Source organism: Myodes glareolus, chromosome 7 (assembly GCF_982192425.1).
Source record: "Myodes glareolus chromosome 7, mMyoGla1.1, whole genome shotgun sequence".
Taxonomy (NCBI): Eukaryota; Metazoa; Chordata; class Mammalia; order Rodentia; family Cricetidae; genus Myodes; species Myodes glareolus.
This window is the reverse complement of record NC_142032.1, coordinates 60063435-60085459: the sequence shown is the minus strand read 5'-3', so window position 1 is coordinate 60085459 and position 22025 is coordinate 60063435. Positions and strand designations below refer to the sequence as shown.

At 50.5% G+C, this 22025-nt stretch overlaps 1 protein-coding gene across 7 annotated transcripts in view; it reads left to right on the top strand.

Moving 5' to 3' along the window:
• The window catches only part of Shank2 (SH3 and multiple ankyrin repeat domains 2), a 439464-nt gene that overhangs the window by 101014 nt on the left and 316425 nt on the right, over positions 1–22025 (top strand). For all 7 annotated transcript variants that reach the window (XM_087908252.1, XM_087908251.1, XM_087908250.1 and 4 more), the window contains exon 10: positions 7295–7372. In XM_087908252.1, the coding sequence (XP_087764378.1) occupies positions 7295–7372 (78 nt within the window). The remainder of the gene's footprint in view (positions 1–7294; positions 7373–22025) is intronic.

Sequence of the window (22025 nt, the reverse complement as noted above, 5' to 3'; positions counted from 1 at the left end):
TCAGACTCTGGTGATGTGTTCTGAAAGCCCCAGAGGCTGAAGGACATGGTCCCTGATCTCTGAGAGAGAGACGCCTTGGTGACTAGGACTTGGATCCTGGACCATGACTACCCTGAGGTATATGTGGAGGAGAAATTAGAGACTCATGTCCCACCGGAAGGCTGAGGATAGTGTTGCTCGGAGGGTGTGGGAAGAATGCGGAGTCAGCCTCAGCAAGCAGAGAGGGTATCAGTGTCCTTGGTGCTCAAGGTCAGGTTGACAGAACACAACCCCACTGAAGGCCCTACTTTCTTCTTTCCCTTCTCTGACTTCACAAAACCTGAAGCCTGAGGCTGGTGACCCGTAGACATGATCCAGGCAGCCCAGCAGAGGGACTGGGGAAAGCCTCAAGCCTCTCCCTCTCTTAGGTTGGAGGAATCTCAGTGGCGAGGCTCTGCCGGACAACACTGGAGTCTAGCCTCAGTGAGCATGGACTGCTCTTCCAATCTCGCAGCCATAATCCTATCCCATTGCTGACAGTGACTTTGGATGACAACTCAAGCCTAAACCCACACCCAAGTTTGTTCTAGCCCCTAATGGCTGGTCCCAAGTCCACTCTACTTCCAACCAGTAACTTTCCTGGATCCTTCACCCTTGAAAATGACAAACCTTTCAAAACCATGTTTACATGGTCCACTCCCAGTCAGTCCTTCTTTTGACCTTGTCGATTTTGGTGGGTGACTTGCTCTGCAAAGCGTGATTAGGCAGGTGGCACTGGTGTTTCAGCTGGAGTGTCTTGCAGTAGTTCTGACTTGCCTGCAGAGCGCATTTACAGCGACAGCAACCCCCGGGTCCACTGTGGAGCACGGCTGGGGGAACCTTTGCTAAGTGCGGGAATTCTCAGCTGCCTTAGAAAACACATCATGAGGCTTAGCTGAGTCTAGGAAAACATCTGCACCCACATCTGCTTTGTAATGATTGCCTGCGATGGGAAAACACGGCTTAATTTCACTCAGTATATTTTAAGCATATTTTAATCACAAAGCATATAGGAAATCACCGTTTTTGTCACTTAAAGTAATTGTGGTCTTTGAAAGGGAGGCTACAGGACTTTATTAGGCAGCCTGTGTTCTCAGCTGATGGGGTCCACTCCACAGACCCTAGAGCTGTCTCTGTCCCTGGGAAGGTCTCCAGATGGCCATGACTCCCAGGAAAACCTTCCCTCCACCCCGTATGCTGTCATTGGAATGACAGTTGGAATAGAGAGAGTTGCCTTTCCAGGGTCCATTGGTCCATTGGTCCAGGGTCCACCTTCTGCTCTGGTCACTGCCTGGATCCTCCTATCAGACGTCAGCTCAGCAGCCACAGTACAGCAGGCAGAAGCAGCAAGTCATGGAGAGTGGCCATACTGCAAGAAAGAGATTTGTTCAGTGGGTGCAGGGTGATCTGGCCCATGGACTGTTGGCCACGGTATGGAGTAGAAGCGACCCTGTCTTTCTCTCCCACCTCACTTATAGATGTGTCCCTCCTCAGGACTGGGTGACTGCCACCCTACAGGCCAGTGAGCCTGCGCAAGAGTGGGGAGAGCTATTCCCTCCACAAAGCTGGTCCCTCATCAGGGCAGCCTACTACCGCCCAACTTCAAACGATATGTCTGCTCTCTGCATTCTGGGACAGATTCATCCAAGGTGATTAAGCTGGATATTAGCTGCCTGCCCTGTGTCACCTCCAGGGATGCTGTATTGGTTCATAGGCTCTGGAGTGGCTGGCCACACAGCCCCTGACACCATGACAAGTTGGGATGTCAGCAAGTGTACCAGAATCTGTCCTCCCCTGGATAGTAGGGGGTCTTCAGTCTCTGCCTCAGCCCTTCCCCAGCCTGTAACCGTGTCTGAATTGTGAGTGCAGCTATCTCAGCACAGCTCCGAGAGTCAGTCTTGCATACTTTCCTGGAGCTCACAGGAGCTGTCCCAGGAGTGAAGGGTAACCCAGCTTTTGGTACTAAACACGTATAGTCTTCAGTCTGTCCCCTCTGTATCACCACTTTGCTGACATCTGTGCCCACGACCCCCGTCTACAGACATGTGGTCAGTGTAGATGCACAGGCTTGGTTACGGATGGCAGAGACCATACCAGCAACATCATATAGGAAGTGGGGTCAGACCTGATGCTGAGGATGTGCCCCGGGGAGGGACAAAATTTAGAAGGGCAGGATGCGTGGCAGGGAGAGAAGCGGCCTCAGGGACATAGGGTAGTGACAAGGAGGCCTGGCCCACTGGGCTCTATTGAGTGTAAACTGGGACCTGGTTGTGCAGTTGGGCAGCCCATATTTTCCTTGAATTCAAGATTGCTAAGAGACTGGAGTAGAAACCAAACATCTCTGCTACCAGGCATGGTGGGGGAGGGCTCAGCAACTTGAAGCTGTAGTGGGGATGTTGAAGGTAATGATGGTGGTGGCAGTGATGGCGATCATGATGTTGAAGATGGTGTTCATGGAGGTGATGCCAGTGATACTGTTGCTGGTGATAATGAGGTGATGGTGAGGATGGTGATTATGGTGATGGAGATGCTGTTATGGTGAATTTAGAGGGAATGATGATGAGGATGGTGATGGTGGTGATGGTACTTATGGTGAAGGTGGTGATGATGAGGGTGATGGTGTCGTAATGATGATGATAGTGGTGGTGATGATGGTAATGGAGTGATAATGGTGGTATTAATGACAGGGATGGCGGTGATATTAAGCTTGGTGGTGATGATGGTGGTGGTGGTGGTGATGCTACTGATACTGATTGTCCTTAATTAGCCGCTCCTTAGATCTGGAAGCCCCAGGTATGTAGAATGCTATGCATGCCTTATCAATTTCATCAGGACACTTGTAATAAAAACACACTGTGATCAGAATATTCTTTCCTCTCATGCAATCAACTAATTAGGGCTTTGATTGTAAGCAGCAAATTGATTCTAATCTTTGGGCTCTCTTGCCTCATGCTGGCTTCCCAAGAGCTCCAGAGGGAGAAAGCAACACCCTGAATAATGAGGGATCAGAGGAAGCTTAAATACCAAAGGTTAATAGAGCAGTCGAGCTTGTCTGGAAGATAAACACACACACACACACACCCCACAAGCACACATGCACGCACACAGACACACACACACAAGCACACACACTCATGCACATGCACACACACACACACACACAGAAGAACATATGCATACATGTAACACATGCACACAAGCACACACACATATATATGAACATGTACTCTGCCTCTTGGTAGTATGCCTTTTGTATCTGTGTGAAGCGAAGTGTTTTCAATGTGTATCTCTGTGCCTTGCTGGTTTCTCATAGGATATGTGCCCACTCTGTGGCTACTTCCCTGGGGGCATCAGAGGGCCATCATTCCCATAGGCATAATGGCTATTGGTCTCTTAGAGTGGACTTCTGTCTGGTGATGTCATGAAACACTTTGATCAAAAGCAACGAGGAGAGAAAAGGGTTTATTTGGCTTACACTTCTAGGACATAGTTCATCACTGAGGAAAGTCAGGGCAGGAACTTGAAGCAGAAACTATATAGGAATGTTGCTTGCTGGCTCACTCAGGTTCATACTTAGCTACCTTTCTTCTTTTTAAAGAATTTATTTATTTATTATGCATACAATGTTCTGCTAACATGTACATGCCAGAAGATGGCACCAGACCTCATATTAGATGGTTGTGAGCCACCATGTGGTTGCTGGGAATGGAACATAGGACCTCTGGAAGAGCGGCCTGTGCTCTTAACCCGAGTCATCACTCCACCCTTAGCTACCTTTCTTACAGCCTAGGCCCACTTGCCTAGGGAATAGTGCTGCCCAAAGTGGGCTGACCCCTCCTATATTAATTAACAATCAAGACAATCACCTACCTACATTCCCGCAGACCGATCTGATATGGGCACTCGTTCACTTGAGGCTCCCTTCTCAGCTGACTTCGTGCTGTGTTAAGTTGATAGGTATAGCTAACTAGGACAGATGGCACCTGTATAGTCTTTCCTTGGAGAACCTTGTGGATACCACTGACTGGTGACCTCCATGCTGGTCAGCAGATCCAGGTTAGGAAGTGGTATAGCTAGGCTTCCATTCCACCTGCCCTAGCCTTTGTGGGCTGGATGGAGCTCAAGGGGTACAGGTTAAGCATGTGAAGTAGCCTGGTCCTTTTTGGGGGGTACACTATTGAAGACTGCAAATCCACCTCCTGTCTTCACCCTTCATGTGCCAGCCTTTTCCTGAGTGGTTGACACCACAGGTTATGTTCAAGGATAACTTAACCTGGAAATGAGGTCCTGCCTCGTGTCTGAACAATGAATAACTCATGTCTGTGACATTCTCGTGATGGTGCCTCATGTAGCTGTGCTGTAGATGTGAAGCCCTGGATTGGTCTCGGTGGCAGTGCTGACCCTTCTAGACAAACATGGACTACAACACTGGCTTTATCCTTCTCCACTGTTTGTCAGGCCCAATGGAAACACACCATTTCCAAGCTCCCTGGTGGTATATGCCCTAGCTCATCCCTTACCCATGCCCATGCAAGCTGCTTTAATGGCCATATCCTCCCTGACATGGTCCATCAGACCTCTGTCATTTCTTCCAGACAGGCCCTATCCATGCGGCACTTCCAACTCGTCTTCCCAATGGCACTTCTTGGCATCCGTGCCTCATGCTTCTGGTACCTAGGTTCTGTCCTTTAGTGACATCAGCTTTGCCTATCCCCAGACTTTGGTGCCTTCTAGAATGTAGACTACTCTCAGTCAGTATCCCCCAGTATCTCACAATGATGAACCCTGCTTACCTGATGTCCCCACCTGGTGGCCTCGTAGGAGACCCAGTCCCTGTGATCCTCCCTGCTCTGTAACTGATGTCCTTCTCTATGGAGCTCGAGGCTGAGCTTCAGGTGACACCATCCTGCGTGTCCAGGTCTGTCCCCTATTGGTCCATCTCCACCTGCCCCATCACCCATCCTTGCCGAGGCCTCTGATGCCCCTCACAGGACCACGGTATTTACGGCTCAAGCCCAGCTGTCCCTGTATATTTGAGCCTCTACTGAAAAATTCTGAGGACTGCCCTACAGGACCATCCCGTGATTCCCTTGCACCTAGCTGCTTCTGCAGTGTCTGTGCATTTGTCTGTCTGTGGGGATCCTGACACCCGTGACCGCAGCTTCTCTTCTTGTCACCCCAGGGCTCAGCCTGCTGACCGCCTGCCTCATCTTCATCAGACACACCCTGTCCTCCTTTGAAGTCCACACGAAGACATTCAGATCAGCCCAGCCTGAGCTGGCTGCTGCTCTTGTGTCCCCGCCCCCCCTTCCCTGCCACCACCTGTCCCAAGCTCACATGAACCGTGACCCTCTGCTTTGTCCCCAGGGACTGGCATGGCCATCGACTTGTCTACTCCCTACATGCATGGATGACTGTGATTTCTCAGTCTGTCCCTTCACCTGTAAAGCAGACAGGATAATGGCACCCCACAGCTCATGGAGTCTGAGACTTGGGGCCCATGGCTAAGTGCAGGGTGGTCTCAGAAAGACTGTCCTCAGGGAAGCTTCGTGGTTTTTTAAGTGTCTCTGAAAATTTGCACGAAGAGAAAAACTGGCAGTAAAATGGTCCTTAGAAGATGAACATGAATTGCTTATGTATTCATATTTCATTGATTTTCTTTTTTTTTTTTTTTGAGGATGGAAACCTGCCAGGTAAGACTCTAGCCATCCAGAGAGCGCAGGGAATGGTTAAGCTCTGCCCGCCTCACCCTCCTGAAGCTTCAGATTGGCCTGGTTTCTCACCTAACCCTTCATTCCCATTCTTCTTAATCAATTCAAGCAAAGGCATTCTCACACACTAGTACTTCCTTCTTGTGACCTCTTGTTACCCCAGTGGAGTGCTGCACCAGGCGAGTGAGGTGGAGTAGTGAGGTATAGAACACATGCTTGCACAGGTCTGAGCACACACACACACACACACACACACACACACACACACACACACACACACATTGAAGCATAACTATTAGTAAGAATCCCTGGCCCTTTAGTTCTGAAGAATGACTGAAACTGCTAACTAAGAATTTGGGGGAGTTCTGCCAGGGTATCCCTATGATATCAGAGAAATCAGGGTCCCCTCTTGGGGTTCTTATTTCCATTAATAAAGGAATGTAACAGCAGACCCAAATGGAAGCTTTTTATTAGAATTTTGAAGAAAATCTCCAGGGCTGCCTGAGGGAGAATGGAGAGATGGGAAAGCCCATGCACGGAGGACAAGCAACCGCATGACGGGGACCAGGCCTTAGAGAAAAGTAAGAAAACCCAGCATACCAAAAGAAAGCATACTCAGGCTCTGGCCAGCATCCCAAAGGAAGAAACAGAAAAGAGGAAAGACTTTTGAGTCCTGAATCAGAAACGATAGCAGACTCAACAGAACCACGTGGAGGATCATAGGGCCTCTGCTAGGCAGAGGGAATTCTGGGAAGGAAAATTACAGTATCACATCTCTGTAGCAGGGCTTAAAGCAAACCCACCTTTTTAGGGGTGATCTCTCCTTCCTAGGGGTCATTCCTTCCTCCTAGGGATGGCCCCTCCTCCGTAGGGGTGTCTCTTCCTTCCTAGGGGTTGCCCCTTAGCCAGACCACTGACCTGCCCAGCTGGAATGTTAGGTCTCCACTCAAGCCAGAGCAGCTGTATTAGAACGGCCTTTGCAGCCGGGCCATCATCAGAAGGGTGGGTCAGCCTTTTGGGGTTGGTTCATATGAGCTCTGGAAACAGCCCCCTTGTGGGTGAGAGTAGAAAGGGCTTCTGGGCTCTTCCCAGGGCCCACCTGGGTGACTGTGGATGACAGGACCAGGGACCTGGGTGACTGTGAATGACAGGACCAGGGGAGGCTTTATTCCTAGCCTTTTGTAGGAATGTCCTTGAGAATTAAGGCACCTTTGAAAGGACTGCAGGAGCCAGGAGGGGTTGCCCAGGAGCTGCAGGGGTTTGTAAGCAGCCGTGTGGGTTCTGGGACCCAGTCTTGGGTCCTCTGCAAGAGCAGCACCGATTCTTAACCTCTGAGCCGTTTCTCCAGTCCCAGCGCCTGACATTTTTACATGGGTTCCGGGGCTCAGACTCGGGTCCTTATACCTGCATGGCAATCACTTTACCGACTTCCCCACCCCCAGCCTGTCTTTATTCTCCCTGGAAGTACCAAGTCAGGCTTCCTGTGAGCCTGAACTTAGCAGCCATAGCTCTGGATAAAGTCCATGTCACCAGCTCACAAGCGACTTCCACTTTTCCATTTGCAGGACAGCTGTGCCAGAGTGCTGCTGTTTCGGGGCGGAAACAAGGAATTGAAAAACTACAACAGCCAGACGCCATTTCAGGTAAAAAGAGCCTCTGACTCCACTGTGGTAGGCTGCCGCTCTGAGGCCGCATAGGGCCAGTGACTGTGGCCACAGTACCTTCTGCGGGAGGATGCGCTGCATGGTTCTGTTTGCCTGTCCATGCAACCTGCTTCCTTTAGACTGAAAAGTGGGAATAATGCCGAGACTCATCTCTGTAGAAAGCTCTAGAAAGGCAATGAAGTAAGGCCACTTTCAGTTCTGTAGCCATTGGAAAATGCTGAGTAAATCGTCTGTCTCAAGGAGTGCAAATCTGATGGGCAGGGGTTTGTTGCTTTCTGTGTTCTCCCCTCTACCATCCCGGCGGGGAGGGCGAACAGCCTCCACTGGGCCTTGCCTGGCACATGACCTTCTGGGAACATATGGCTCAGTTCCTAATCGTTAATGAATTAGAAAAAATGCATAGGACACCAAAGTTAACATCTTAACCATTTAAAAAGGTTTGACAAAACCAATTTGATGGCATTAAGAGCTTTTAGAATGTCGCTCAGCACTTACTGCCCTCTGGGTAAGAGCTCCACCAGCACCCCCAGAGGAGGTCCTGATCCCACTAACGTGCCACTTCTGTTCCTCCCCCACCACCTAGACAGCCACTCATCTACTTTCTGCCTCAGTGGAACCTTCTCTCCTGCTCAGTTCATACAAAGGGAACATGTGGGGCATGACGCTGTAGGCTTGACTTCCAATGAGGGATCAGCCCTCCATTTATTTGATGTTCAGCGCGAACAACCCACATCCCCTAACCCATCCCACTGTAGAGCGGCATGTTTCCCATGAAGCTTCAGGCCAGGTTCTACGTTGAGAGATGCAGAAAGGGAGAGATGAAGGGTTTTTCTTGTCGTACAGGATCAGAGGGTAAAGCCCTTTGTTGGTGACCAGGAACCTTGTAATCCTTGTACTCACCATGTTCTAAAGCAGCTGCTCAGCCTAGACACTGGCCAGTGATGACTGTCACTTGGCATGGAACTGATGTCATAGTCCTAGAGGCTGTGGTTTGCAAGAAAGCAAATAAATTCTTCCGGGCTATTCTGGGCCCCCTTTCTCCAGGAGTTTAGAATGTCCTTCCTTGCTGGGGGCTCCAGGGTGCCCTGTGCTGTTGGTATCATGAATATTTGTTTTGTTTTAAGATTAAGGTCACTTTGTCTTCTCTAGGGACTTTCGTCTTCATGAGGTCATAAGCCCCACTGTAGTATCATACATGGTATGAGCTGGCCTTGGGAACGTCCACAGGGAAATGAACCTGGACATACACGTGCCCATGCATGGCTGTTCTTAGGGAGTTTCCATGTAAATCTAGCCAGGAGTCTGCTTAACCTGTCCTCACTAGGAGCTGTGGCCCAGTGTCCTCCTTCCCGTCATCTTAGAGGTGGCCATGTCACAGTTGACTACATTATTGATTGGTGTTCCTGGCTCTAAAGGGAAAGGCTGGAAACCCCAGCTCTGATTTGTTGGTGTTCCTGCATCAGCCTCAACCTGAGGGAGACTGTGAGCTAAGTTGGTCGTATCTCATTCTTACGTTTATGCCTAGAGAATCCCAAGGGGTTTTAAGAGCTCTGCTCTATAAATGAAGGTAAAAGCTGACTATGTGGTGTGTGTGTGTGTGTGTGTGTGTGTGTGTGTGTGTGTGTGTGCGTGCGCGCACGCATTTTCAAGATCAGGTTCATGTGTGCATAGTTGCACATGCACGTGTGTCATTTCTCAGTACATACTGTCTGCCCTGATTGGGTCTCTCACTTGGTCTTGAATCTATAAATTAGTCTGGACTGGCAGCCACAGAACCCCAGGGCACCTGCCTTGCACCCCTCAGTGCTGGACTTGTAGGCACATGCCATCACACCCCCACTTTTTAAAAAATGAGATCTGGAGATCAAACTCAGTTCTTCATGTGGGAGCCATCATCTCCCAAGTCCTCAAATATGTATCTCTTGTCCGTCACAACAGTACAGGTGCTGGAGTCAGGCAAGAACCTGGCAGTCTGGGGGAAAGTATTGTCGGCCATACTGGCTAGAAGCCTGTTGTTCTCGCCAAGGGCATGTGGCTGGGGAAGCCGCTCATTTCTATGTCTCTGCTCTCCAAAATTCTGCAAGTCTTATTTGGGATTCAGGCTCTGTGTTCCCATAGAAACAGGGGAGTCGAAGTTGTATTTCTAGACGAGGGACAGGAGCCTGAACTACCCGAAATGTGACTGGCAGACGATACATATTTATGATGGAAAGTAATCGGAGTTGAATCTGCCATCTCGGCCAGGCCAATTCGCACCACACTTGAATGACAGCCACTTACAAGTGATGCTGCTTGCAGGTGCTCGGGGAGATGAGGTCAGCCAGGCCACACCCTGCTCCCACCGAGAGCACATCAGGCAGACAGATAGCCAACAAGTAAGCAGACATGTACTATGATATGTCAGGTCTGCTAAACAGCAAAAGAGGCAAAGCATGGTGGGAGAGAAGAGTGAAATGGAGGCTGGTACCCCAGATGGCCTTCGTGACACCAGAGCAGAGGCCAGGAGAAGGGAAGGAAAGGAAGGAGGGGCCCTTTGGGTCTCCGACAGAAGGAGGTCTGGAGCTGGTGGCTTGTGCAGAGACCCTGGGGTCAGCCTGTATTTGATTTTGGAGCAGCAAGGCTGACCAGCCAGGGAGGGTGCAGAGGTGGGCACCAGCGGTTAGAAATGAGCAGAACTATGAGGCTTTGCAAGGGCTTTGGATCTGCATGATCAGCAGAGCAGAAGGATGAAAATCAATCATTCATTGTGAGAGCCAGTCACCGTGCCACATGATTGACAGTGTGGATGAGATCTTAGACCATGAATGAGGTGTCTGGGCTCCGAGGCACATCGTAGAGCCGACTGTCAACGTATGGACAATGGAATTGGAATTTTAAGAAATGAGAATCCAGACCTGAGTCCCATTACCTTGTATCCTGAGTTCTCGGTGAAGCTGGGAGTCATTCATTCTCAAAGTTGGTCCCTGTGCTGCTCAGTAGTGATGGACAATCTAGACTCACACAGTAGACAAGTCTCTGGGCATGGCTGAGGGAGTGTCTAGACTGGGTTAACTGGGGTGGGAAGGGCCCTGAATGTGGGGGGCACCATCCCATCATCTGGGGTTCCAGACTGAAGGAAAGGAGAAAGTGAGTTGAAGCCTCTGCTTCCCGACTGCAGACACAATGTGTCCAGACACCCCACACTCCTGTCTCCATGCCTTCCCTGCCATGATGCACTGTGCCCTCATGCTGAACCAGAATAAACCTCCCTCCTGTGGATTGTCATCGTGATGAGACAAGTAACTAAGCTACTACATTTGTACTCCCAGACGTCCTCCTCCCAACTCATTCGCTTCCCCGCCACCCTCACTTCAGCCGCCCAAGCCTCTGCCCTTTCCCAAGCACGCGAACACATCCATGCCTCAGGACCTATGTGTGAGCAGGCACCTTTGTAACTAGAACCCTCCTGCAAGCGCCCCGCCCCAGCAGGAGCACCTGAAGAAGTCCCACATTGAGAGATACCCCACATCATACACAGTTTCCTCTTTCCATGTGAATACTTCACACTGAAAATGGGGACATATGCCAGGCGGTGGTGGTGCATGCCTTTAATCCCAGCACTCAGGAGGCAGAGGCAGGCGGATCTCTGTGAGTTCGAGGCCAGCCAGGTCTACAAGAGCTAGTTCCAGGACAGGCACCAAAAACTACAGAGAAACCCTGTCAGAAAGAAAGAAAGGAAGGAAGGAAGGAAGGAAGGAAGGAAGGAAGGAAGGAAGGAAGGAAGGAAGGAAGGAAGGAAGGAAGAAAGAAAGAAAATGGGGACAGATAGCTGAGGATAGCCCACCATTAAAGGGAGGGCAACTCAAGCAAAAGGAAGACTGGACAGTGGAGGTGACGATGCTGGATGGGAACAGAGACAACTTGGGGCCTGGAAGATACCTTCCAACTTGTTCTTACCTGATATCCCCAGTGTGGCAGGAATGGCTATGGTCTCCATAAGAGGTGGCATTCAAGGCTCTGCAGAGGAATGCAAGCAAAGAGACAGCAGCAGCTGGAGGGGGACCAAGGTCAGTGTAAAGCTGACTGAGGACTAACCAGGTTCTGTTGACAGACATTTCTGTCCCATCTGGTCCTGCAGCCGGTTAGTCCCAAAGAAACACACAGAGGTCTGCATTAATTATAAACTGATTGGCCTATTAGCTTAGGCTTTCTTATTAACTAACTCTTACATCTTAAATTAAACCATAATTCTTGTCTGTGTTAGCCACGTGGCTTGGTACCTTTTATCAGTGAGGCGTTCTCGTCTTGGAGCCTCTGCATCTGGGTAACAACTGCAGACTGGGCCTTTCCTCTTCCCAGAATTCTCCTGTTCTGGTCACCCTGCCTATACTTCCTGCCTGGCTACTGGCCAATCAGTATTTTATTTAACCAGTACAAGTGACAGATCTTTACAGAGTACAAGACCATTGTCCCATAGCAGCGTTCAGGGTCTGAATGCGGGTTTCCAGAGGAAGAAGAAACATGCGAAGACCCCAGGACAGTACCTGAGAGGAAGGCCTGAGGCCCACAACTGGAAGGGACTCAAAGCACAGTATAATAGTTGACAGAGGCCATAGCAGAGACATGTATCCCAAGGGCCCAGAGCTCTAAGAATAGAAATAAAAATGATGTCCTAAAGGTTTGCAGGGAAAACCACAGTTTCAGAGGAGGGCCAGGCATTTTGAAGACAGCAGGGAAAACTCATTGCCAAGAGCCATTGGACATTCTTCCCGCACCTGCAGGGGTGGGATGTTCAGTCGTGTGATCAGCAAACATTCTCACAAGGACAACCCCTGGGACTGCTGTAGGACACTGCCCCCAATGAAGGGCTAGATTGTCACACAGGGAAACCCTGAGCTCAGGGAGACTCAGCCCTGTGGGGATCCAGATGGACTCAGGAGCAGTGAGGAAGGGGGAGGTGGGCTGTCGCGGATGACACTGGGCAGAAGGAGCTTGTCTGTGGGCTCGTACTGGAGGAGATTGCTTTCCACAGTCGGCCGCTGTCAGAACCCAACAGTAACTAGAGGTGAGCGGGCAGATGTTAAAGTACGGCCATTGCTCCCCGCAGGGACGCCTGCCCCGTGTACTACAGGGCACCATCTGCCTGGCCATGGCCGATGTAGTGACACTGTGGCGTGGACACTGCACGGTGATTAGCTAATGCCTGACACACTTGTTCAGGACTGGGGCAGATGAGCAGAGTCTAACCAGAAGAAACCAAGGAGGGCCACCAGCCACTTTTTCTGTACACTCGGGCAAGAGGCATGTGTGAAACGTGACCAGCACAGCTGTGGAGTGTGGTCAGGAATGGGGTGGCTTATCTCCAGTGTGAAGGATTTGATTCTCTTAGCCTGGATGCGTAACATAAACGAATCAAAACTTGATTTGGAATTCTGATAATCTCTCACATTTCCACGTCCCACCCTTCCACGATCTCCCAGGCATTGCTGAAGAGCAGACAGCTCTTGGGATCACCAGGGGGTCCCCCTGACCCAGCCGTCTCTGTTGCTCCCGAGCCCGACCCCAGCTTCCTAGGAGGTCTGGGTACCCGCTCAATCCTCACACATTCTTGCATTCCGAGAGGAATACCTCAGCTTCTCCAGGTTTCTGGGGGCTACAGCCTGGCCCAAACCCAGATGCCAAAGCCAAACCTGACCCCTAGCCACTTTCTTCCTGGACCTGGGTACAAATGGGCCACTCGCTTCTCCTGAGTCCCCTGGACCTGGCTCTGACATCCTGATAGCTAAGACCCTGCTTACCAAAGTGTCTCAGTCACTCTCTGCCACCACTGTCCTTAGGGACAGGATCTGGCAGGTGTAGGCGACTCCTCTGCAGCCAAGTGACAGAAACCACATGCTCTGCAGCCAAGTGGGACTCCATGCCCTACTCCCACCTGGCCAGGGAAATTCCTGTCCCCCTTCAGACGTACCTTTGCAGTAGCCTATTGCTTCCTATGCACGTTTTGCCCACTGTGTGTGGGTTATGAGTAGTTCACGACTCAGTCTCTGCAGCTGAAGCACAACTGCATATTCCATCTCTGTGGTCTTGGTGTCCAGCCTCAGACTGACCCCCAGGAAAGGGAACTGGGTAGACAGCTACTGGGTTAGGAGCGGCCTACCCACAGCTTCATGTAGTTCCTCATGCCTACCACTAGGGGGCGGTGCGAGCATGGATCACCTCGGTGCCAGGTGTACAAGAGGAGGTGCCTGTAAAATGCAAATGATTACAGTTAAAGTTGGTTCAGAGTCTTAACTCAGTGGGATTTAGGATCAGCTAGAAAATGCCTCTGGGTGTGTCTATGAGGCATTTCAAGAGGAATTTATTTCTTGCTTTTTAAATTAATTTTTTGGTGTGTGTGTGTGTGTGTGTGTGTGTGTGTATGTGCGTGTGTGTGTGTGTGTGTGTGTTGTATATGGGTGTATACACAGGGCCAAACACCAGGAGGCAGAAAGCAGAGTCAATTTTCTGTCTGAATTCTTTTCACCTTGTTTCTTGACTCAGGTTCTCACTGAATCTGGAGCTTACAGATCATTACATGTGTGCACTCCTCTGCCTGGCTTTTTACACGGTCGGAGGGGATTGAATTCTGTCTCTCAGACATGCACAGTAGGTTCTCTACCCCCTGAGCCGTCTCCTCAGCCCCTCTAGAGAGGTCTAGCGCAGGAGGGAAGGTCCTGGATGTGGACGTCACCATCACATGGACTGGCATCCAGGACTGGCTACAGTAGAGAACGCGAGCTGAGCACCAGCGTCATCTCTCCGCTCCCCACTGTGGGTGTGGTGTGATCAGCCGCCCCACAATCCTGGCACCATGCCTTCTCCACCTTGGTGAATGGTGTCCTGTGAGCCAAAGCTAACACTTCCCTCACATCGCTCTCATTTTTTTTGTATTTATTTATTATTTATTTCTGCGTGTGTATGTGAGTGTGTATGTGGGTGTGTATGTGCGTGTGTATGTGGGTGTGTATGTGGAGATCAGAGGGCAACTCAAGAGAGTCTCTCCTTCCACGGTGTCGGTCACAAGGCATGGACCTTAGTTTTGGCGGTGGGCACCTTCATCCACTGCGCCATTTCTCTGGCTTCTAAGTGGCTTCTGTTAACTATTCTGTCACAACATCAAGAGAAGTCACTATTATAGTCCTGTGGTGGGAGACCTTTGCTGTAGAGGGGACGGGGGGGCACGACGAAAGGGGCAGACCTCCTCTCACACACCAGTTAGACACCCAGGATCCTCGGGTGCGGTGCAGTTTGAATGTCACAGACATAGTGGGAACTCCATCTCTACCAAAACTATAGAATGTCATTAGTTTCAATCTCTCTCCAGAAGCAGAGGGGCCTATGGGGGACACAGTGTGGCACTTGGATCCCAATTTCATTCCAGTCTCACTGGCTGACCTGGGATATTGTTCATGAAGGTTAAGCATGAAGAGGTCGCAGGTCACATCACAGTAGCCAGTCCTTGGCTCCCTGTGTGGCCCACGGTAGATGTCAGCCTCCCGCTTCGTGGCTCTCATACTGTTGATTGGCATCTGCAGTCAGGAAGCAGAGAGATGAAGACTGGTGCTCAGCTCACTTTTGTTTTGTTCATGGGACCTCAGCTTAGTGAGATGGTGCCGATGGCTCTTTCCGCCTTAGTTAGCTGACTCTGGAAACTCCCTGGCAGGTGTGCAGAGGTTTCTCTCCGTGTGATTCCAGATCCTGTCCAGGTGACAGTAGTAAGCACACCTTGAATCCTTGCATGCACTAGGTGTACTGCTCTCTTGTTAGCTCACGTTCCTGAGAACTAGCTGGACTCGGGACTAGGGGCAGTGTGACGCTCACAATGGGCATTTGGTTTCTCCGGGGAGGCTTTTGGGTTTGGAGGAACATTTGTAATGCTCATAGTAAGATCACCTCACCGGGGGCTCTGAGAGCCAGGGAGGCTTTGGGGGTCATGTGTTGGGCATGGTGCTCCCCTTTACCACTGCTAGTTTTCCTGGGGGTGTGGAGAGCAGCCATGGGTCCATGGGCGTTGCTCTCATGTCTCCGGACACATGCAGTATTGATCCAGTTACTGTGTTAGACCTAGAAGCCTCTGTAAGGAGTCCTAGCATGGCGGGACAGTGAGGGACATGTCTGGAGTAGGAGTCCGCTAGAACACTGTGGTCTGGGAAGAAAGATGCCAGGGCTATAGATCCAAGGTTTTCTAGAGGATAACCACAGCTGACAATCACCCTGCAGGAAAGGTCGTGCCGATCAGCAAATCCTGAGATGGCAGGACTCAATAGAGCCTCTTCTGAAGACGAAGGCAGTTTGCACAGAAGTCCAGTGTTGGCAAAGGCTTGGAAGACACATAACTCACTCCACATAGGACCACATGTGGTCTCCATTGCTGCCTCCAGAGGGGGCTGTGGGAGCCCTGGCTGGTGCTTGCCATCCCCCCCAGCCTGCATCAGCTTGGACCGAGCTCTCTACGTGTGAGATGCTTACATCATGGCTCTTGGTTGCTAATGTGGATGGAGGAAGAAGCAGATGAGGCCTTTTTTTCATCCATTACATCACAACGGTTGGATAAAATAGTTGAGGGTAGTTTACACTTGTAATCCTAGCACTGGGGAGGAAGAGACAGGAGGATCCCTTGGGTTCACTGTTTAGCCAGCTGAGCCCCCTTAGTGGGTTCCAGACCAGTGAAGGGCCTCCTTTAAAAAAGCAGGGGGCAGAAAGATGACTCACTGGTTAAGAGCACAGGCTGCTCTTACAGAGGACCTGGGTTCGATTCCCAGCATTCATATAGCAGCTCTCAACTGTTTGTAACTCTGTTTCCACGGGATCTGGTATCCTCTTTTGCATGCTGCAGCTACTGCACACATATTACATATACACATGCCAACATCGATCCAGGTAAAAGTATGAATGGCACCCGAGGAAAGACATCATCTGACTTCTGGGCTCTAGGTACCTGCATACACATGTACCCTACACACCTGCACCCCCATACAAGCCTCCACACACAGTGCAGGGGATGGTGTTAGCCTGTGAGTCTTCTCCATTTCTTGTTAACATTTTGAGAATACGCCTCAGAGGTTTGATATTTAAGAAATGGTATTTATTCAAGAGAGAGAAATCTCAGCCAGCCATGACATTAATAAGGACAAATTGATCTCAATTAGTGAGAGATGGCAGCACTGGGATTAGGAGAGGTCTGTTCCCTGCTAGCTTCGGGGACATGGTCCCTAGAGGATGTTAATCTCAGGCCATCTGTGACCCATTGCCTTCATGTCTGGGTTTTATTTGAAGCTCTTCCCAGAACATGAACAGCAGCTGATGATATCAACTAGCGCTATGGGAGATCTCCTGTGGGAGTGGGGTACACGCCTGCCATCCCAGCCTTCAGGAGGCAGAGGCAGGAGGATGTGTAAGTCTGAGGGCAGCCAGTTCCAGGTTGGCAAGACTTTCACAAATAAGCTCCTGCGGTGGGAAGGTGGTTCAGTTGATACACCGTTTGCCTTGCAAGCAGGAAGACCTGCATTTGAGCCTCAGACACCCACATAAAACACCAGGCATGGTGGCTTGTACTGATAATCTCAGTGCTCAGGAGATAGAGGCAGAAGGGGCTCTGGGGCTTCCTAGTCAGCCAGCTTTACCTGATCCATGAGGCCAGGTCCCTGTGTGTGGTGGTTTGAATGGGAACTATCTCCTGAAAAGGCTCAGGCATTGGAGCATTGGTCCCCATTGGTGGTGCTCTTTGGGGAAGTTTAGGAGGTATAGCCTTGCTGGGGGAAATGCATCATTAGGAGTAGACTTGGAAGTTTGATAGCTTTGCCCTACTCCTGGTTCACACTCTGCATCCAGACTACAGTTTGTGTGAGCTCTCAGCTTCTGGCCCCCACCACCATGCTTGCTGCTTTCTGCCATGCCGCTCTGTCAAGATGCATGAGCCACAGCAAACTCTTCTCTCTATCGCTTGCCTTGGTTGTGGTGTTTTGTCACCACAATGGAAGAGTAACTAAGACACGGTGAGAGACCTGTTTCAGAAAACGAGGTTGATGGCTCACTCCCGAGGAACGTCAGAGTTGTCCTCTGGCCTCCGCTTGCACACGCATGAACGCATACACACGTGCACCTTTACAAAGAGACAAATAGGAAAATGAGCAACATGCATAGAAATTATTCTTTCAGAATTAAAGAGCCCCCATAACAACTCCTGCTGCCCCCAGTTTTGTGGGGATCACACCAGCTGCCTTCTGGGAAGGCGTCATTCAGGGTGAATCTGGTTATTCATCTGTGAGGTACACTTGGCTCCTCAACTCGAACCTGGCACAGACTATGCGTGTTTGTTGGCTACATGAGTGGAAAATAGTAAGTTGGCATCTAAGCTCTGGAGATGATGTAGCTTCAAGGCAACAGTTTTTTATCTGTGCTTCTCACTGGAAAGGCACTTCAGAGAGTGGGGGCACAAGCAGGGACATTGTGAGAAGACCCTGGACCCCTGGCACTGCACCCCAAAGTGGGCCTAGCTGCCCCTCAGCTGCCTCTGTCATGGTTTTGCTTCATGCTCAGATATATGGATTCTCCTAAACCCATCCCTGCCCTCAGTACTCCGAGGCCCGACTAGGAAACACAGCTCAGGTCTGCGTGGAGCGGACCCCCAGGTTCCTGGGAGTTGTTTGGAGTGTTGGTGACATGGGTCTCCTGAGGCCTGGATGGCTTCTGTTTGTTTCACTGACAGGATCAGCAGGTGCGGCTGGCAGTCCTGAAGGCCCTATAGCCCCTCTGCCTCCTCTGTGTCAGAGAGGCCTCACTGTAGACTAATGAGGGGGAGGTGGGGTGCCGAGATAAAAGCCGCACGTCTGGAAATTAGTATTATCTGCTCCAGGTAACACAGACAGGTGCTTTCTCCAAGGACCTCTGAGGAGCCAGTCCCTGTTACATGGGGTGGGGGAGGGCTGGAAGGAGGCAGAGTGTCTCCTGGCAGATGTCTGCACAATGCATCTTCTTCCAAGAACGTCCTAGTTTGGGTTAAAGACTATGTTGCCACCCATTGCCAGGGGGAGATGCAGTGCCATGGAGAAGGGCTTGTGGATACTGGTGTTGAAGATTGCTCAGCGTCTCTTTCAGGAGTCCCTTCAGAACATTTGTTACACTAATTTTGGACTGCCGGGGATGATGCAGGCGTGAAATGGATGGTGTTTTTCATTCTTTTTGTAAAACATTATAAGGGTGATTTCACTTCAGAAATGTAACAAACATAACGGGGTTGTTGACAAGAGTCCATGAGAGGAAGAGATGGCCCAGGGCTGGGATGTGGCTCAGTGGGCAGACTGCTTGCCTGGCACACCATGGGGCTCCATCCCTAGCACTGCAGAAACTGGGTGTGGTGTCACAGGCCTGTAATCCCCAAGCTCAGGTGGGAAGAAACAGAGTTCAAGCCTAGCCTCTGATACATAGAGAGTTCAGGGCCAGCCTCAGCCACATGAGGCCCTATCGCAAACAAAACAAAAACAAATGGACATGTGAGAGGCAGGTGAGCACTAGGAGCACACGCTCCTGTGTGAATAGCAGGTGACCACTGGGAGCACACGCTCCTGTGTGAGAGGCAGGTGAGCACTGGGAGCACACGCTCCTGTGTGAGAGGCAGGTGAGCGCTGGGAGCACACGCTCCTGTGTGAATAGCAGGTAAGCACTGGGAGCACACGCTCCTGTGTGAGAGGCAGTTGAGCACTGGGAGCACACGCTCCTGTGTGAGAGGCAGGTGAGCACTGGGAGCACACACTCCTGTGTGTTGGCTTGGCTCATAGCGTAGGGGCTGGAAAGCTAACAGCAACTGTCTGCATGCTTTGGTCTGTGTTGAAAGGCTGAGGAAGCCGGAGTCTACCATCAGCAGAGGTTGATGGCTACAACAGCAACAACAGCAATAGACCCACCCAGGACAACAGTAGCAAACAAGCAAATGAAGACAGGCGTAGGGCACCTGCCTTTTCCTCAGACCTCTTCATGTCAGGGCTCCTCCGTCTTGGAAAGAAGGATTCAGCATTTCTGAAAAAATTCTTTACGGACATACCCAGAGGTGTGTCTCCTAAGTAATACTAAATCCAGTCCAGTTGAAATGAAGATGAACCGTCACAGTGAGCAAAGAGCTGAGGCTGGGGTGGCGGTGCGGCCTACGCAGTGCAGCCTACAATCCCAGTACTCGGGAGGTGGAGGCAGGAGGCCAGCAGTTCACACAATCCTCTGCTACACAGTGATGCCATCATGGGTTCCAGGGGAGAAGGGGTGAGAGAGAGAGAGAGAGAGAGAGGACCAATACTTGCATCAGTCTGTTTAGCCCTGCATGGTAGCAAACATCTCCACATTCCCAGTGGTTTTCCCTACTTGGTAGCTGTATCTGCAGGTTGGCATGGTTTTTCTGCAGTGTCTTCTCTGTCTCAGGATGAGAGGCGACATCACTGATTTGTAGAAAGAAGCTGCAGATTGTGGGTGGTTGGCCTTGACATCAGTGGGGAAGAGAGGGGACCCTCAGAATCCAAGGACAAAGACAGGACTGCCTTGTCATGGCCAGAGTTAAGGAATTTCCTCTGAGCCTAATGTGACCTGTTACAGTGCAGCCTTGGCTGTGACCTGTGGCTTCTGTGCCACAGTGGCCAACACTCAGCAAGTGTGGCCCTGCAATTTCATAGTCGACTAGGGCCCAATCGCTTCTATACTACAGTGTGACATTGTTGACATAATAGGATTAATAAATGCCGTTGTCACGGGTTCATGTACAGGCATCTTTGCGTTTTTCTGCAGACACGCTTTCTGGTCACCATACAAGCATCGAGTGCCCCACCCAGTGAGCATGGCCACCAGCTCTTGACATCACTCTGGGGAGGATGAAAGAGGTGATAAGTCCTTGCTCGCACTATTTTGGCTCCTCCAGCCCCCTGCTCCCCTGTGTCCGAGCCTCAGACAGCACTGTTGGGATGGCATCCCTGGGTTTTGATCTGCTCCCTGTGGTATCTGCCCACCCTCCCAGCTAAGTCACTCAGTTCCATTCCTCAGCATACAGACTTCTCTCTGGCACCGGCTCGGTATATGTTGTGGGGGCCGAAGGTGATGTCCTGACGGCTCAGGTCGGGACTCCTCCTTCTGTGAGGACTGTCCCTCTCACTGCACGAACCTGACACAGCTGCCTAGTCTTGTTCCTTTTCTCTTCCCTTGGTCCTGGCTCTGCCCCCTGGGTCCTACTGGAGGGAACTAATTCCTCCCTTAGGAAGACCCAGCCCCCGCCATCTCCTTTTCTCCTCTCTAGGCCCCCCAAAACTACCTCATGTTCTGGATAGATGCAAGAAAGAGGATCTTGCCACATTATTCCCCAGGAGGGCCTTTCTGGGGGTGAGGTTGCCCTGGCAACCACACTCTGCAGCCCTCCTTTGGTGCCTTGTGGGCCCTAGGAGTCTATTTCTTCCTGAATCAACCTCCACTAGCTGACCTGAAGTGGCTTCCTATCTGTCAGATAATCCTCTCCTTCCAGACACTGGAAATTCCGCCCTAATGGAGCACCTAGTAGCCCTGGCTTCTCTCCATAGAGGAAAGGGCCTAATAACAAGGCCATGTTTACCTGGGTTTCAGGCAGGTTGTTTATAACGGGCCTTCTATTACCGAAAATTCTATAGAAAAACAGCAAGGCTTAAAATAGATCCATGTGTATGTATAAGCACGTGTGAGTTTTTTGACAAAGAACATTGACTCTACTTTATAGATTTCTCTTATTGTTTATGTGTATGTGTTTGTAGATTTGCACACATTCATGCAGCTGCACATGGTAGCCAGAGGAGGGCATTGGATCTTCTGGAACTGGAATTACAGATGGATGTGAGCCACCATGCGGGTGCTGGGAACTGAACTCAGGTCCTCTGGAAGAGCAACCAGTACTGGAGAGCCATCTCCCCAGCCCCTGAACTGCTTTAAAAAACCTTTTTAAAGGAAAACTTTAAAAACCTGTTTATTCTCAGCTAAATATACGTGGTATGGCTGTGGAACATAGATTTGGGCTGCCCTGCGTGACACGTTCCACTGTGGAAGTAGTTAAATGACCTTCGTAGCCACAGAACAAGAAACTTGTGGGTCAGTCCATTTGACAGTTACGTCAGTGGAGATGTCGGGAGGGGACTTCCTCTGCAGCTCAGATGGTACCTTATGACATCTCGTCTTTTGGATTGCTGGAGGTGGAATTCTAAGCTCAGTGATATAGTTACCTAATTGCTGTGAGAACGCTGGGTTGGATACAGAGGTCAGAAGTAAATGGCTGGTAAAGAACCTGCACAGCCCAGGATGAATTTGCTTCTCAGAGGACAGCGTTCCATCTCTCGGCAATCCTTGTCCTCCTCCAAGGTCAATAATACAGGATTTTGCTATAGACAGGCAGTTTCTTCAGAGAAGGGCAAGTGTGTATGTGTGTGTGTGTGTGTGTGTGTGTGTGTGTGTGTGTGTGTACTTTCAACAGTCTGTAGCCCCTCCCTTCCCTACATGCACACAAAGAGGGAAAAAGGGGATATACTATGAAGGAGTTGGCTCCTGAGTGCTGGGAAGTTCACCTCATGCAGTTCTAAACTGGAGCCTCAAGAGAATGTGTGGTGGGACTTCCAGGGTGAGA